This window comes from Pipra filicauda, unplaced genomic scaffold, assembly GCF_003945595.2.
Source record: "Pipra filicauda isolate LSUMZ 115617 unplaced genomic scaffold, ASM394559v2 scaffold15_size4787011_pilon, whole genome shotgun sequence".
In the NCBI taxonomy this organism is placed as follows: Eukaryota; Metazoa; Chordata; class Aves; order Passeriformes; family Pipridae; genus Pipra; species Pipra filicauda.
In genome coordinates this window covers 2,014,650-2,030,947 of record NW_024104096.1, presented here as the reverse complement: position 1 = coordinate 2,030,947, position 16,298 = coordinate 2,014,650, and the positions used below count along the sequence as shown (strand labels likewise).

The 16,298-nt window shown below is 38.5% G+C and overlaps 1 protein-coding gene and 1 long non-coding RNA gene across 3 annotated transcripts; both read right to left on the bottom strand.

Moving 5' to 3' along the window:
• Positions 1–2,652: 2,652 nt before the first annotated feature.
• LOC113982533 (homeobox protein vex1-like) lies at positions 2,653–4,061 on the bottom strand. The gene is made up of 2 exons (XM_027710838.2): positions 3,660–4,061; positions 2,653–3,018 (listed from the first exon to the last, which is right to left on the bottom strand). Exons 1-2 carry the CDS (start codon positions 4,059–4,061, stop codon positions 2,653–2,655), a joined length of 768 nt encoding a protein of 255 aa, XP_027566639.2.
• Positions 4,062–13,773: 9,712 nt separating this feature from the next.
• Positions 13,774–14,663, bottom strand: LOC113982586. 2 transcript variants are annotated; one of them, XR_003538813.2, is made up of 3 exons: positions 14,514–14,663; positions 14,176–14,220; positions 13,774–13,978 (listed from the first exon to the last, which is right to left on the bottom strand). It is a non-coding gene; the product is annotated as an uncharacterized LOC113982586 (long non-coding RNA). The 2 variants fall into 2 exon arrangements; XR_005562779.1 differs by having other exon boundaries at positions 14,176–14,663.
• Positions 14,664–16,298: the final 1,635 nt, after the last annotated feature.

Genomic DNA, 16,298 nt, shown 5'->3' with positions numbered 1-16,298 from the left:
CGTTATATGCTGTAACGTATTTTGTGCTCAGAATCCCTAGTCTGATTTGGAAGAATATGTCTTTATTATTTTAAGTTAAATGTGAAAATGAATAATTTTATATTTTATAATTAATGTTAAAATTTATTTGATGTATTGCCACTTCTACTTCTTTGTTTCATAGTTTATTAATTTTTAAAAACCTGGCAGTCTACCCTCCAGTCAATAAACAGTATACTGAAAGGAACCTGCTGAAATGAAACTGGAGAGAGAAATGCAGTAGTAGAAACTTGCTTTTTGCTGAATTTCCCGTGGTGTAGAGCAAAGTTATTAAGTTTAGTCTGAAGTGTGTTAAGTAACTGGTTTTCATTGCACATCCCCAGTTTTCCATAAATATATATTTATAAATAAAATTGAATAGTTACATGTCAACTACATAAAGGTTTCACTTGGGCGATGTAAACAGCAATGGTCACTTGTCCTCCTGTTTTTGGGAATGGATTTAGATGTTTTAATACATCTTATGTGACTTTCCTACACTCCCACTGAGATACAGTCTGTTATTAAGCATGTTTGGTAGCCTGGACAGAGGCAACTGTACCCAGTTGCATTACGCTGTGCTTTTGGCTAAGTGCATCCTCCAGGAGGAAGGATAAGCTTTTGGTGAGTTTCTCTTTGAATATAAATCAATTATTGCTTTACAATTCCAATTCCATCTTCCATGTGAAGCCAGCAGCTGTGTTAATCACCAATATTAAGTCAATGTGTCTTTAAACAGGAATTAAACAGATCAGTTCTTCCCTATGGAATTTAAAGTTTTACAATTGCCAAAACAAATACTTGGCAAAAAATACTAAGAGTGTAATTGTGTTCAGTTCAAAGCCTTATCATCTGAACGGGATTTTAACCTGCAAATTTGGCCTTTTGTCTCACCACTAAATATCAATTCTAATTGCATATTTTAAACATTTTTTAGTAAATTGAGCTACTCCCTTTAGATGTGTAAAGGGTTCAAATTTTTATTTTGGCAATCTTGAAATTGGTTCTTCCTGGGATCAGTTTTCACTACTCTCCTGAAAGTGCTCAGTTAATATTCCTTATTTCTTGATCTTCTAGATTTTATATGAAGTTTCACTAATTCACCTGAAAGATCTTTTAAATACATTAGTTGATTGCTGCATTGTAGTCTAAATTTCCCCCCCCCTCTGCCTGTAATGCACTGAGTAATCAAAAGCTTTGATTTAATAGCCCAGGGACTCCTCAGTTGTGAAAAAGTTACTTGGAAGGGGTAAAGGGAATCGTTCACAGTGACTGAGTTCACGGTGACTGCCTAGCTGCGTCTGGGATCAGTGACGCACTGAGAAGGGGTGTGGTGGGGGAAATTCCTTCAAGTGTCTCCCAGCCTCCTCCGTATTATCTACCAAAGACTGATTTGAACTTTGCACTCCTTAAGCCCCACAGCACAACGCGGCCGGGGTTGGGGGTGGGACGGGTATGAGAGCGGAGGAAGGAAGAGAGGAGAAAAGGTAATGCATAGTACAGGGCTGTTGCAGGCTTTTTTTTCCCAATGAGCAAAGGAAGGGAGCATTTGGTGGGGTTTAGGGTTTACTTGTTTGTTTTGTTGGGTTTTTTTTGGCAGGCGAAGGAGTGTATTACTTTTTCTCTCTTTACAATTACAGAGTGGTCTGACCATCACCTAGTGAGCAAGGTATAATGGTCTGGATCAGGGAAGGAGATGTAGTCACACCTGCTGCACTTGATTTGTGCTGATGCGGAGTCTCTTGTTCCTCATTATTCTCTAAAGGCTTGGCTTTGCCATTTTTCATAAAGATTGCTTTGGGACTTTTAGGAACGCCCCTGACTGTTCCTAATAGCAAGCCTAAATGAATCCTGCAGTTTAAAATTAGAGAGGCTGTCAAGGTAAGGCTGAAACTTTAGAAGTTAAAACCGAAATATTTTCTTTTTGAGTGTCCCAGGAAATCTGAACTTGTGAACAATTCTAATGTTCTCATAAGCAGCTTTTAATTACAAGTATGCTTGACATTGGTATCAACATACATACTTGCCAATGAATTCCTTAGCCTCACCTGTTTTTAAATGCATAAATAGAATATGTCCATCAAAACCCAGGTGAAACCCCTTTAGGAATGGTGCAGAATATACATGTAAAAGACAATACCAGGCAATTTGTTCAGTTTTGTTCACAGAGTTGCCACATTTGGTACCATTTTAATTTAAATGCATTTTCTGTTTCTTCCGTTAAACACCCACACTCAAGTTGAATGGACAAAGTTTTTAAGACCGTTGTCCATCGCATGATATAGTTACTATGTAAATTTCAGTGTGAACAGTACTCCACTCTTTCAGTGGAGATCCCTACATGATTATAGGTTGTTTTCTGAAAACTTTTGGATAGGAAAATTTATATAGAAATTGCCATACAGCATAGCAAAAACTGTAGGAATAAAAGAAAATTTCATGTCCTCCACTTCCACTTTCAGTATTACTTCTCTAATAGAGATAAATTATATTCTCCTCCAATCAAACTTTGGGTTTTATATTAAAGAAAACAATAGAACCATCAATCTATTTAATATAACAAAATAAGTTAAATAGTTACTCTTAGAGATATTTGGCAGTTCTTTTTTAAATCACACATGATGTTTGACATTTTTAACAGGAAGGAAAATATGACTGGGAAGTCAGTCTTTTATGTTCAGTGGTTAGAGTCACTGCTGGAATTACAGAAGAGTAACACGGTAATCCTGGGCTTGGAGGCAACTGTAAAGATGGATTTGGCAAAAATGGCTGATGAGACTGAGCCAAAACAGAAGGTAACAAAACAGGATTTAGCACAGTTGGATGAAGTGTAACAGCAGAGGTAGAGACGTTGACACACATCCCGTGAGAATAGCTGGATGTAGCCATATCTGAGTAATAATGATGGGGCAAAAATAAGCCAGAGAAAAGAGCTTCGATCCTGGCATCTTGGGTCTGACGTTTAAACTTCATGCGACGATTCTGAAACCAGGTTTTTATCTGAGGACAAGAAAAAAGAGTCAATCCACTTTCCCCTTTTCCATATAGCAATACATCCCGAATGCAGATTTAGTATTGGAGTAGCAGAATACATTAACAGCTAAGGGCTAATAACAGTGGTCTATATTCAGTGCAGAGTAATTGTCTTGACATGAGGAGAAACCAAGCTGTGAACACTCCATGATGCATGGCAAGCCAACCACCTAGGTTTGGACTGGGGCTGTAACTCAAGACTAGTGCAGTGGGACTAGAAGGGCTGGGCAGGGGTAGTTCTGTTCGAAAATCCTGCAATGTATCTATCAAGTAGATACACGACTCTGAGTGAGAAAGAATTAGCCTGCAAATTGAAATTCTGGAGATTGTGCAAGTATTTTTACCCCCCTCCCCCCACGAAAGTTTCACGGTTTTCCATTTGCACCTTGTCTCTGGCGGACACAGCAGTGCCAGCCTAGACAGGGGTGTCAGCCCCGTTTTCTGCCAGCGGGGCGAGACTGACGGAAGGCCCGTCCTGCCGCACCTGCAGGAGTTGTCACTGTCACTGCCCCCGTCCCCGCGGTGACCGTGAGATGCCAACAAACTCTACCCGTTTCCCCCCGTCGGGCGGAGGGCGAGGCGGTCCCGGGGGCCCTGGCCGCGCTCACCTGGCTCTGGGAGAGGTTCAGCGCGGCCGCCAGACGCCGTTTCTCGCCGGCGCCGATGTAGCGCTGCTCGCGGAAACTGCGCTCCAGCTCCTGCAGCTGCGCGGCCGAGAACTTGGTGCGGGCCCGCCCGGGCACGGCCCCGCCGGCCGCCTCCGCTTCGTGCCCGGGGCTGCTGCGCTCCGCGGCCTCCCGGTCCCAGGGCGCCTCTTCGGGGACAGATCGGGAGGTCTGGGGGGGCGACCCTTCCTTCCGCGGGGCCCGGGCCCCGCGGGCGGTGCCACGACCCGACGGCCCCGGTGACCGAGGGGCACAGCGGGACCCATCGAGCACCGCGGGGCTCTCCCCGGCGCAGCTGCGGCTGCTCTGAGCCAACCAGTCCACCGAGAAGGGCCCCTTCTTCATGTCCCCCCAGTGCTGCCAGCCCTCACTGGAGCCGCCTCGACTATCAGGGCAAACATTTAAACCCCCGGCGCGGTTTGAAAAGTCCCAAAGCATCAAATGAGTCCGAGGACAAAGGACCTCATTGAGAGGCTCTTTAATCTTCCCTTTCAGGTGATTGTTACATCCGCCTAATCTCCGAGCGCAGTAGTCAGCAGAACCCAAGGCTGCCTGACCTGGCGCCAAGTTCACCGCGGAGTTGTCTCCTCACCACGTAGGTGCTGGGAATTGCATCACGGCTTGTGCTCGTCATGCTGCCCAAGCTGCCCTCGGCCCTCGAACCGCCCCGTGATTTTTAATCTTCATCTGCTAGTAAGAAGGACAGGGATGCAGAAGGGACTGATAACGAAGAACGGGGAAAAGCCTTCTTTATGAGCCTTACACCCAAATTTTGAACCCCTCTTGCTTGTTTGATGCATGGTTTGAAAGAATCCCCTTGCTTTTCTATCAACAAAAGGAGGTAGGGGCTCGAGGTAGGAACAAGTAAGTACTCCTCGACAGGTAGAAATCATGGAGAAACACTGATACTAGTGTCTTGCCAATATGCTTGTGAGGAACACACTGCTCTTTATTAAGTCGGGGTGGGTAGATGATGTTTGAGCTCAGAGTTAGTTGTAAATGTAGGGTTAAATATTTTGCAGCTGCCCATGAGGCAGAGTGCTGCAGTTAGGACTCTCATCTTCCTCTGAAGTGTGAGGTACGCTTGTTTTCAGTTGACTTTAGTATCACACTTTTAAGAAGTTTTCAGGAAGAGAAAGGTTGAAACTAGAGCACAGCGGCATGGCAATTTGTTAGGCCATTTGCAGAAAGTAAGGTAGAGTTTTGAATAATTTGAGTTCATTCTTATGAATTTATTTAAGAATAAGATTGAGCAATGAGCAGTTACGTGTCAGGATATTGGACAGGACAAGAAACACTGAGAAAATGACTCGTTCTCTTGAATTTATCTGTTCATGTCTTTAAACGTGATCTCCTTTCCCTGCACCAAGAAAGAAATGTGTGCATTTCAAAGTAAACAGTTCTGATGTTCTTATGAAGTAGATCAAAGAAGAGGAGTGTAAACTCTGTTCCGAGGCAGTCTGTTCAAGGATGATTCAGATAAGGGTGAGAAAAGAACCACTTTTACAGTCTGAAGTGGGCCTGGAATGGCACAGTCCTTATCCTCTGCAAACATGGGCTAACACATTTACAGGTTGTTTCAGTAAACAGTCACTACTGCTTGAGTTTATACAGTGAGAGATAATGAACCAGCTTCCATGCAGAGCGGAACATGCTTGAGACAACATGCTAATTCTTAAACTTCAAAGAGATTCGTGTCATCTTTTATGAAGAGTGACATATTTGAATTGAGATGGCAGAAGTAAGATAATGCTACACTTCCAGATCTCTTTCTTCTTAGGTTTTCTATATTTTCTCAGGTAGGAATATTATTTTCTCCCATAAAATGCAACGGAATTTACGTGCTCTTTTGTTAACTGTCCTGAAGCATGACATGTAAGAATTTTCTAGACTGATTTTGAAAATTCTTAATACATACATCTGGTGTTGCAAAGACTTTTGTTCTCCTTGTAACAAAGAAGAAAAAAATTCTCTTGAATATCCACCTGAGCAGTCTGATTTTTTTTGTTTGGGTTTTTTTGTTTGCTTGGGGTTTTTGGTTTGCTTGGGATTTTTTGTTTTGTTTTGCTTTTAATAAGCATGACACTTCTGGTAAGTCATTACATATACTTTGAGGTAAAGTAATGACCTCGCAGAGATGACGCTTATGTTTTACAGAAAACCTTTTCTGACTAAGCTAAGAGGGACGGCAGTTGCGTTGCCGTCTTGCGCTTCTGATTCAACCCACAGCAATTTGCAGCTCTTAAAGATAATTAAAATGCAAGCTAGAAGTTACAACCTTTCGTTTTAATAGAAACCAAACCAAGCCCAGTATCCCTTAAAAAAACCCCAAAAAAACAAAAACAAAACTACAGAGGAATCTGCAGAATAAATAAATGCAACAAAACAAAGCAAAACACAAAAAGTCCAGGAAGGAGACTGTTTCTAAATGGTCTGTTTTGACGTTAATCAAGGAATATGGTGTCGAACCCCTAGTTCCCATAACGTTATGGTAAAAATTACTGGGAAATAATTCAGTGTTCAGGATAATTTGTCTGAAATGGACCGTTACAAAAACCAGACCATTATTTTTTAGTTAGCTTGTTTCCTAATCCTAAAAACCTGCAAGTTGATTCTGGAGAAAGTAAAGCTTGGTCTGGAAAAATGATAAAATCATAGATAATTTCTGAAGTGAATCATGGTAATTTATCTGATGTTACAAGTAACATCTAATCCGAAGGATTAGCAAGAAATCATTACTTTGTTATATTAATGTTTCTAGTTGTTAATTAGTATTGTGCTTGTTTTAATAGAGGAACAAATATCTTTAAACAACAAAATTATTGCCACTATGGCATTTCTAAAATTTGTATTTTAGTGATAATGAAACCAGTGGGTTTGTGGGTATTTTGGTTTTTTCTTTTAGTTCTGTGATCATTGATCACATTATTATCTGACTAGATTGCAATAATCGATTTACCAAGTTTCAAGAGAAAAGCCTTAATTTCAAAAGACACAGGATGCTAACACAATTTTTTTTTTTTAAAGCAGTCTTTCAGACTCATGGAACTGAATCACCTGATTTGATTAAAGAGAAATTTTCTAGAATTTCAGAATTTCTCTTTACATCCTCTGAAGTAGCTTGGTTTTGTAATTGTACTTAAGAGACCAAGAGTAAGGATTTCCACATTGCTCAGCTCTTTTTGAAAATCAAGTGGGTTTTTTGAAGGGGGTGGTGTTGGTAAATCTCCTTGGCTTTACGTGCTGGTGATGAAAACTTTCATAGATTTGTGTCAGAATTGCGTTGAGAATTCTTGTGCTGAGGATGTTTTTACATTTAATACAATCACTTTGAAAACAAAGCTAGTAGCTTTAATTTATAATAGTAAACAACACAGACATACCATTAAGAACTTCTGCTGCTTCTTGGGTGAAATAAAATGTATTGGAAATGACATTTTTGTCTTGGCATAACTGTTAGCAGAAAACCACATGCAGACAAATGGACGTGACTGGTGGACGCTTATGTTTTAGACACTCGACTTTTTATTGTAAACAGGAGTAGATGACATAGTGACTAAACTTTCCTGTGTTGGCATGTGACTACACTAAAAAGGTGTATGCTGTTCTCCTACATAAGAAACTCAATATGTGTTTTATTTGTATTAAAGGATTTTGGTATTATTTAATGTAATTTTTTTTCCTGCAAGATCTTTCTGTTATGTTCCCTTCTGTTGATACTTAAACTTTAGTGACTTAGGTTTTTGTGGTGTATGATTTATTTATTTATTTAATGTATTTTGGGGAAGCATCGTCCTAATTAATAACAAACTTTATTTTTGTTAAACCATTCGACAGATTTTATCCATTTGTCGAACCATTTTGTGAAACCTGCAAAGTTAGAGCAAAACTTAACAGGGAGCTCAACAAAAATAGAAGAAGGAATATCAGTGGCTATGAAGGTGATAAACACTAGAAAAAGTATACTTGAAGTGAATTATTTTTAAAATGCTAATGTTCATGCCCTTAAGTGTTATTACGATGACTAAACACACAGCACATGGCCTGAGGCAAAGCTCCCATTCAAAAGACTTTGATCGAGTGATTGTAACATCATAAGCGACCATCACATGAGAGCAATTACAGTTTAAAAGGTAATTGCCCAGTGTTTCTAGTTAGCAATTAACATTCGGGCGCGTCCTGTGATGAAACATTTATCCCATTTTCCATTGATTATTGTCTGTTTTTATGAACACATGGACTACAAACCTCATAATGACCAAAATTTTGAATGTCAATGGTAAGCTAGATAAGTGTAGTGGAGGTGTAACTGACTCACATTTTACTGCTGCTATTTAATGACAGCCTTTCTTTACAGAGCCCTCAGTGAAAATGTTTGGTATCACTTATAGTTGTGCTTTGTTGTCTCTTTAGTACCACCTAAGAAGTCTTTCTGCTGTGCCTTTTGCAATCGGACATGTCTGTCTCGTATTGGCCTCATTAGCCACCGGCGTGCTTGTAACAAATGTGGATAGAGCCTTTCCCATATCTTCGTTTGCGAAGCCCAGCCATGAAGAAAAAAAAGACTCGTGTTGAAATAACTCTATGAAGCGTCTCATAGTTGTTAATATTTTTAGTCATTCCATCAGTTGTGAAGATAATTTCCTGCAAAGCAGCAGTTATTCTTCTGGTGTTGGTTTGATTATGGAAGATATTAATGTGTGGAAACTGTACTAGTATTTGTCAGTATGCTAGCAATCAAAAAACGCTAGAGACAGGTTAATTCAGTAATTTTAACAAATAATAAGGACATTCATCAGATAAAAACGTTATGTACTACACTAATTTCTACTCATACAAAGGAGACACATTTAGATATAAATGAAACATGTTGAGTAGAGCTATCAGCTCAGCTGGTGGAAGGAAGTGATTCACTCCTCTTCCCTCCCTCTTTCTGGGCAATGCTTTTCCCTTGTTCACAGTTTATGTAACCCCCTGATCTATCAGGAAGTCCATTTATGTTTCCAAGCTAGCAGGAAACAGGGGGAAAAAAAAGAAAAAGAAAAGAAAAGCAAATGGCTTTTTTAACAACTAAGAGATAAACCCACTCACTGAAAAGTTAGATAGATGAGCTCCCTAACTTACACAGGGCAATGTTTGAAGCATGGAAGTTAAGAGGAAGAAACAGGATGATTCCTTTTAGTAGTATAAAGGAATCCTTTAGATTAATTTATATAAGTGTCTTTATGGTCAGTGTAATTGCTCACTCTTTCCTGATAGAGAGACTAAGGTATCACAGAATATGCCGAGTTGGAAGGGACCCTCAAGGATCATGGAGTCCAACTCCTAGCCCTGCACAGGACCATCCTTGAGAGTCACAACATGTGCCCAAGAGCATTGTCCAAACATGTCTCGAACCCTGCCAGGCTTGGTGCTGTGACCATTTCCCGGAGGAGCCTGTTCTAATGGCCAATCACCCTCTGGGTAAAGCTTCTTTCTCTAATATCCAACCTAAATCTCCCCTGACACAACTTCAGGCCATTCCCTTGGGTCCTGTTACTGGTCACAACAGAGAAGAACAAGGTAAGAACTGGATTGATGTACAGATGCATACGTAACACACCAGCAAATAAATAATGATTTTTGAGCATGGTTTTTACTTTCAGGACTTCCTTTTTGCCCTCTTCTTCGGGTGTCTGCCCCTGCCCTCTGCCCCTGCATTTGTATTCCCTCACGTCGCTCTTTCTGTGCCGGTGACTCCACCTGGTGGCGCGGGACTGTACCGGGGGAGGCTCGGTTTGAATTAAAATTCAAATGCTACTTAATTTAGTTTAGTTTAGTTTAGTTTAGTTTAACCCTCTTGACACATTATAAGACACAATTTAAAAACAAGGCAAAGATATTTTGTTTTAAAAATTTGACCCATCTCGTGGGAAATCTGTCCCTTACAGAAGAAATAATTTTAACTTTTCTTGATTGTAATAGTTCTTCTTTTCTCTTTCTGCTTTCCCTTTTTCACTTGATCTACAGCTTCTTGTGTCTATAGCTGTGAGGCTTTGATCTTGTAGAAGGGAGAAGGACCATGAGGGAAAAAGAAGCAGTAATTTATTGGGCTGAGAAGATTGAATTCAGACCACATTGTAATGCATGTTTTATGAATTAGATTTTATGAATAATGCCAGCATTTTACTTTTAAGCTCCTAATAGCTTGCCTAATAGTTACAAAGATAACTTTTCAAAATAAATAAACCCACAGTGCGGATGTGTATAAAAGCTGACTATCAAAAATGGTAAAAGATGCATTTTGCTGACAGAAATAAGCATTGTAACCCCAAGTTCTGAAGGGTGTTGCATTGTTGAAACAGACAGCTTGCAGAAACAGAGGAGCACAGAAATAAGACCCTAAAGGCTCGGAATTCTTCCATCATAGCAATAGCTCTTGTCTGCCCATATGCTCCATAAACATCCAGTCCTTTCTTTCCTTCATCTCTGCTTTCGTAAACCCAGCCTGCTTGCATTTGCCACGCCGTATCTGCTGTCTGTCTCTCTGTCTCTCGTCCCTGTGCCGGGCCGTGTCAGCAGGGGGAGCGCCGAGGGCTCGGGAGCGGCCCCGGGAGAGGCGCTGCCCAGCCCGGCTGAAGCGAGCGCAGCTGAGGGCAAAGCTTCGGAGAATGCTGGATCCCAAAGGGTCCTCTCTGGGCGCTGTGTGAAATCTAATGGGGTTCAGTTGGCTTGTTGAGGGGCAGAGGGGCAGTAAATCTAGGACTTGTTAAAGGTTGGAACAATTTTCATGAGGAAAAGAACAGATATACACCTTCTATGCTGCGTGTCTAGCCTAAGTATTGAAAGATTGAACAATTAGAGTTCTTTAATTACCTTACTTTATCATTTGTTTGCTATAGTAAAAAACCCCCATGTTAATCCCAGGCTGAGCTATTTGAGATCAGGTATTGAGTCAGGCTTTTCTTTATATTTTCCTTCCCTCCTCTATGCACACGTCCATGGTGTGTAAATTATCATTAAACTGCAGTTCTGCAGTGAAAAAGACCCCCACAAAGTTATCAAAGAGAAATATATGAAGTTTTTGATGTGTTGGTTTATTTTTTTCCTGTTGGTTGTAGCTTGTTTGGTTTTTTCTAACCCAAACCCAAGAATTTTCCTGTTTCTGGATGTCTTTGGTGAGAATGAGCTGAGGGTCAGAAAATTAGCCTGAATTGGTCCAAGGTAATCAAAAGGAGAAAGGTATGAAGGACTGTTCCTTTTCAGCGTCAGTGAGCTGTTTAATCTGCTCAGTTTTTCATATAGAACTGCACCTCTCCTGTTCACAGAGAATAATGAAACCTATCTATTGGCATCTTAAAAAAAAAAAGTGTAAAGTAGATGCTGGAATAGTATTTGAAGATTTAGCATTAGTTTCAGTAATGAATGTAAATGTTTATAGTATAGTATGTTGCTGCTGTGTGGTTTTTGTAGCAAAAAAACTGTGTTTGGATGTACAGATCATGATTCCTTATTTTTTTTCCACTGTCACTTATGCCAGTGCTGACAGGTGGTGTTTAGAAATGAAATAAATTTACAAGTGTCTGCGAGTCTTTGAAATAGGTGGAGATGACGATTTTTCTCTAGGTCGAATGTGTCATGGGTATTTTGTATGTTAGAAAAAGTGAGTATAGAGGAAGTGTAAAAACTCTTTCCTCAAACTGCAGTTTCAAAGATGTACGTAATTGTCCTTCCAGCTTAAGCAACTTCTGCGTCTCTTTTTTCATTATACTGATGCAGCTGGTTTTGCAGGTACAAAGGAATCAGATCAGAGAAACAGTTCCACTGGGAGGGGGGAAGCAGAACTTTGCATCTGATACTTTTTTTTTCCTGGGCATGTTGATTCTCTGATCTTGTTTAGAGCTCAAACACAGTGAAGCAAAAGTAGGAATAGGGAGTCATGGGAACTGCAGGATACTGTTCACGTAGTGCACAAAATGTTACCAAATATGAAGGCATGATTTCTGAAAAAAGACATTATACCCTGTGTCTTGTAAGACTTGCAGTGATAATGAAAATATTTGCAATGACGTTAATTTAGTCTGACTTCTGAAAGGGCTTTTGCTGCATTGTTTTTTATATATTAAAATGCTTCATATCTAGTTGAAACTTGTAGTGTTTATCTGTATCTCACAATATGTAAACTACAGAAGAAACAATTAAGAAAATATTTTTTTCTAAATGGCAAACTATACTAACAGCTGAATGCTAGCTTTTCTCTGGCAGCTCAAAACTTGACAGGATTAGTTGGGAGTTCTAACTCTGAGATCCCAGAGACTTGTTTTGAGGTGGTGTTATCAGCACTACCAAATTTTTCTTGCAGCAATTCTTCTTCAAAAAACATAGTTTCTCCCTCTCATTGATTTGTCTGAACTATTTGTGCTCGTTAGAGAAATATTCCTCAGCTATAAGTGAGTTTACATAATAGCTTACAGTGCTGATACCCTTAACCTTTTCAGCTTCTGGGTGTGCACTCACATTCCTTCACTTTAGCTAGGACTGACACTTTTTGGATTCCTTTAGCAGGGGAGGTCTTGCCTGTAACCAACCATCATAACAGAAAATTGTGGGTTTGTTTTATATATATGTATCTATTTTTAACTGCTGCATTACTAAGTTAAAGGCATTTACGGAAGGGTTTGAAAACTGCCACTGGCAGTGCAAATTCAGGAAGAGACTATCAGGGCAGGAAGAGCTGCTTTTAAGTTGTAAGTGATAACACAGTGTAACACCATAACAAAAAGGAAATTTTAGTTGACCAGAAATTTTTAAAAGTGTAGGCCTTATAATTTAGATTAACATAATTACTTTCCTGCTTCTTCTGGTGATGTGCCTTTTGTTGGGAGACAGTGGATTAGTTTCATAATATTCACTGCATTAGTATGCAATACATTTTTTTTTTTCAGTATAGGTTTCTTTAAGCATATGTATTCATTCTTGGAATGCTTTAGAGCATTACAAAAACCAATCAAAATCCCACCAGAAATATTAAGGAATTATTTTTTCATGTGTGTTTAAGAGTTGTTCCTAGAGATAACATGCTACATTTAATAACTGCAGGAACTGCAACATTATATTATATAAATAGTACAGATTTAGTACTGATGAAATAGTATTCTGTTTGGGGAATATTTTAAGGCTGTTCTGCATCATGAAATATGGATTTTTCAATTTGCAAAATTATTCTAAGAAGCTTGGAATGAAAAAATTATTCTGGATTCTTGCTTTGATACTGCTGTGTTTGATATGATTGATCTTTGGCCTGATATTTTTATTGATACCACTACAAGCTCAAAACAGCTTTTTTTTTTTTTTTTGCCTCTTTTTGGTAATAACCAATATGACATTATTATTCCCATTAGCTTTTAATTTAAATTGTGTACTTTGTGTCTTAAGGAAAAAAAAAGCATCAGTTGTAGTGCTGTTGCATTGGGATCTGGGATTTGTGTTAGGCTAAGTTACACAAGGGATGTATTTGAGGTAAACCACACATTTTTTTGATACAATTGCTTTTTTTTAGTTTTACATTAATGTAAGATGTCTGTGAAACATGAGAAACTGTAAGTTATATGGGGGTGTTGTCTCTTGTTTGTTTATATTTTTGTTTGTTTTGTATGTGTTTTTTTCCACCTTTATGTGCAATAATTCTGGAGGTTCTTGATTTTAATGACTGTTATTAGATTTAATATTTTTTTATATATATCCAAAAAAAAATCCCTTCTCTCAGAAGCTTCCCTTTACCACAAGCTTTGATATGACATCAGTGAGTAAAGATATGGTTGTGGATGTCATTTTAATTGCCTTTTAATTTAAGGAAAAGGTGACATGTAAATAAGATAGTCCTCTAGCACTAGTATGTTAGAGATAAATGAAAAGTAACTTTAAAAATGTTTATTTAATATTGAATAATGTAGCATAATGATAACCACTGGGTAAAGTGATTTTTAATGCACCTTGTTTTGCTTTTTTCTATGCCCACAGCTTTATAAGACTTGTTAGAAACTGTGATGTAGTGTAACACAAACTTTTGACCTGTGACTGAAACATAAGATTTTTATTTGACATATGTTATGTACTGTTACATTGTTTCATAGTAGCAGTATTCCCCTCCAATTGACATGATACATTGTTATTTAGAGTAAATAAAAGTAATTGGACAGAAACATAAAAATTGTGTTTAATGACTGTTTTTCTACTGAATGAAAAAAGCCAAGAGAGCTTCTATACTTCCACTTCCAAGGTACCTGTGGGTGAAAGAAAAAAAATAGGATGTTTATTATTTAATTTACTATTAACTGTCTATGTTTTAGAAGAACTTGTAATTTCAAACGTGCATGTAAAAGGTACTTATGATCTTAGAGGTTCAAGTCCTAAGAACAAAGGGTACATTGCAGACAGCCCCCTTAGGTAGGTAGTGTTTGCATGACTGGGCTTTACATACCTGAGTCAGCACTAACTGGATTCAGTGAAGAATGATTCCCAGCACCTGTGAGACAGGGAGACAGAGCTGCATTTTTTGCAGTTTGTGAGACTGCATTTCCATTATTTTCAGATGGAGGTTTATGGGAATAAGGACTACAGGAGTAACTTCTTAGCAATGCATATGTTTTAGACAGAACATTAAACCAAGCGAGATTATGTATATATAATGTAGTTGGATAAATGCTTAAATATTACTCTTGTAATAAATCAGGTTTTAAGATGAAACCAACAGAGTAAATAATACCAGTATCTTTTTATGCAGGTTTTGATGGTTAATTGGGAGTTTAACAAATTTACCTGTAATTTCTTCATATTTCTGTTTTCGCTATACATTTCTACAGCTGTTTGAAATGAGTGGTGAAGTACCTCAATTGCCCCATTTTCCCATGCCCTATACCTCTTCAGAAGCAATTCTCAAAGAAGTATATGCATAGGAAAAAGGAACAACGAGCCAGATCAAGATGAACTCCACTTGTGGCAAGAGTAAACCTGGAATATAAATGTAGATATTAGGGAAAATAAAAATTAGTTATATTCTTTACACAGTACAATTCCTTTTGAACTGTAAGGCTGTTAAAAACCTGTGCAGGTTAGAACAGAGGTTAAAGTATGAGATAGCCAACATTATTGCCTAGGATTCAGCAGAGACGTAACAATACTTAATATGTTAAAAATTCATCAGTGCATATTTTGAAATACATACAAGAAAGTGTAGAGTTCTTAGAAAAAATGAAGAGCAGCTCTGTAGAATTGACCTGAAAATTATTATAAGTTAGTAACAATATCCTCTTTTCAGTATATTGCACTATTGCGCAGTATTTGAGGCTTTTATATTTAAGACCTGAGAAAATAATTATTTGAATTACTGAACAAATGCATGAGAGAGAGAAAAAAAGTTTATAAATTACAAAATGTGGTAAAATCATCTCTACAAGCAGTAACAAGACTTACCTGGTTCGCTGTCTTGATGCTTGAAGTGCAATAACTTCGTTTTCAAGAGAATTTATGCTCACTCAAGACCTTGAAGAAATATGAACTATACAGTGTTACTGTTTTCTTAAGTGATAATCAGTTTGCCCCTTGCCAAGGTATTTCGTGCACCTGCAGATTGGGTACACAAAAAGTGCTGCTGAAAACATAGAAAGTATCATTCATATGTTGGGGGAGGTAGAAATGGGAGTGCAATAGACAGCGGAACTGATAGGAATAATTAAAGTGGTGTCTTGAAATGTGCTCTGAGAACGAGAATTTATCGTCTGTGTTTTCTTTCACATGCGTCAATGGAGTTTGGAAAATGTAAATCTGTGAGAGGACTTTTTGTTCTCAAAGCATGTGCTGTGTTTTCAGTCTAACCCACCCCCCCTTTTTCCCTAGCACACTATTTTGAGAATCTCTATCAATGTCCTTCACTTGCAAATATGACTTTACTAGGGAGATAGCAAGGTCTGTGTACAAGGCTTTCCACTGCTTATCCAGGCCCCAGTGAGGCTCCCTGCTGGATGCCAAGGCTGGGAAACATCTTTCAGCATATTTAATCCTATTTGCTAACAAATTCTTTAACCATTTGCTTTCAATTTGCTGTCTTTTTTTAGGACCTGTACTACACTATTAAAATGCATTTCCTATGTAAAGATGTCCTGTTTTATATATTAGAAGTCTGAAGTGATCAGCCAAAATTGTTTGGAGTTGGTTCAGATTAATTCAGAGAACTACAGTGTCACAAGCAGTCACAGTACCAATTGTTACATGCTGTTGTCTGTTTATTCATAAGTTTGGACGCTCCTGAAATTCGTTGTGTGCTCTTTCAGTGCCAGAAGATTTGTCTGTTTCCTTAATTCCCTAATTTTTTGTAACCTCAGGTTCATTTTGTTCCTTTCTGTCATAAGAAACTGTCATTGCCTTCTGATTTGTACACACTACCTTGAATACAAAAAATATTTTTGTTTTTCAGTTTAGTATGAATCTTTCCTTAGATTTTTACAAGATATACAATTGATTCTCTCAGTTTATCTTCAGAGAGGTTCTGTGCTTCTGGCCTGAAGCCATCCTAGTTGTGGCCTGAAGCAAGTACCTTATGTTTTG

Bases quoted from the DNA above. Each gene is read 5' to 3' on its own strand.
- LOC113982533 (XM_027710838.2), bottom strand. From the start codon at position 4,061: ATGAAGAAGGGGCCCTTCTCGGTGGACTGGTTGGCTCAGAGCAGCCGC. The intron at 3,019-3,659 runs GTGAGCGCGGCC...TCTTGTCCTCAG, and splicing joins TGAACCTCTCCCAGAGCCAG to ATAAAAACCTGGTTTCAGAA.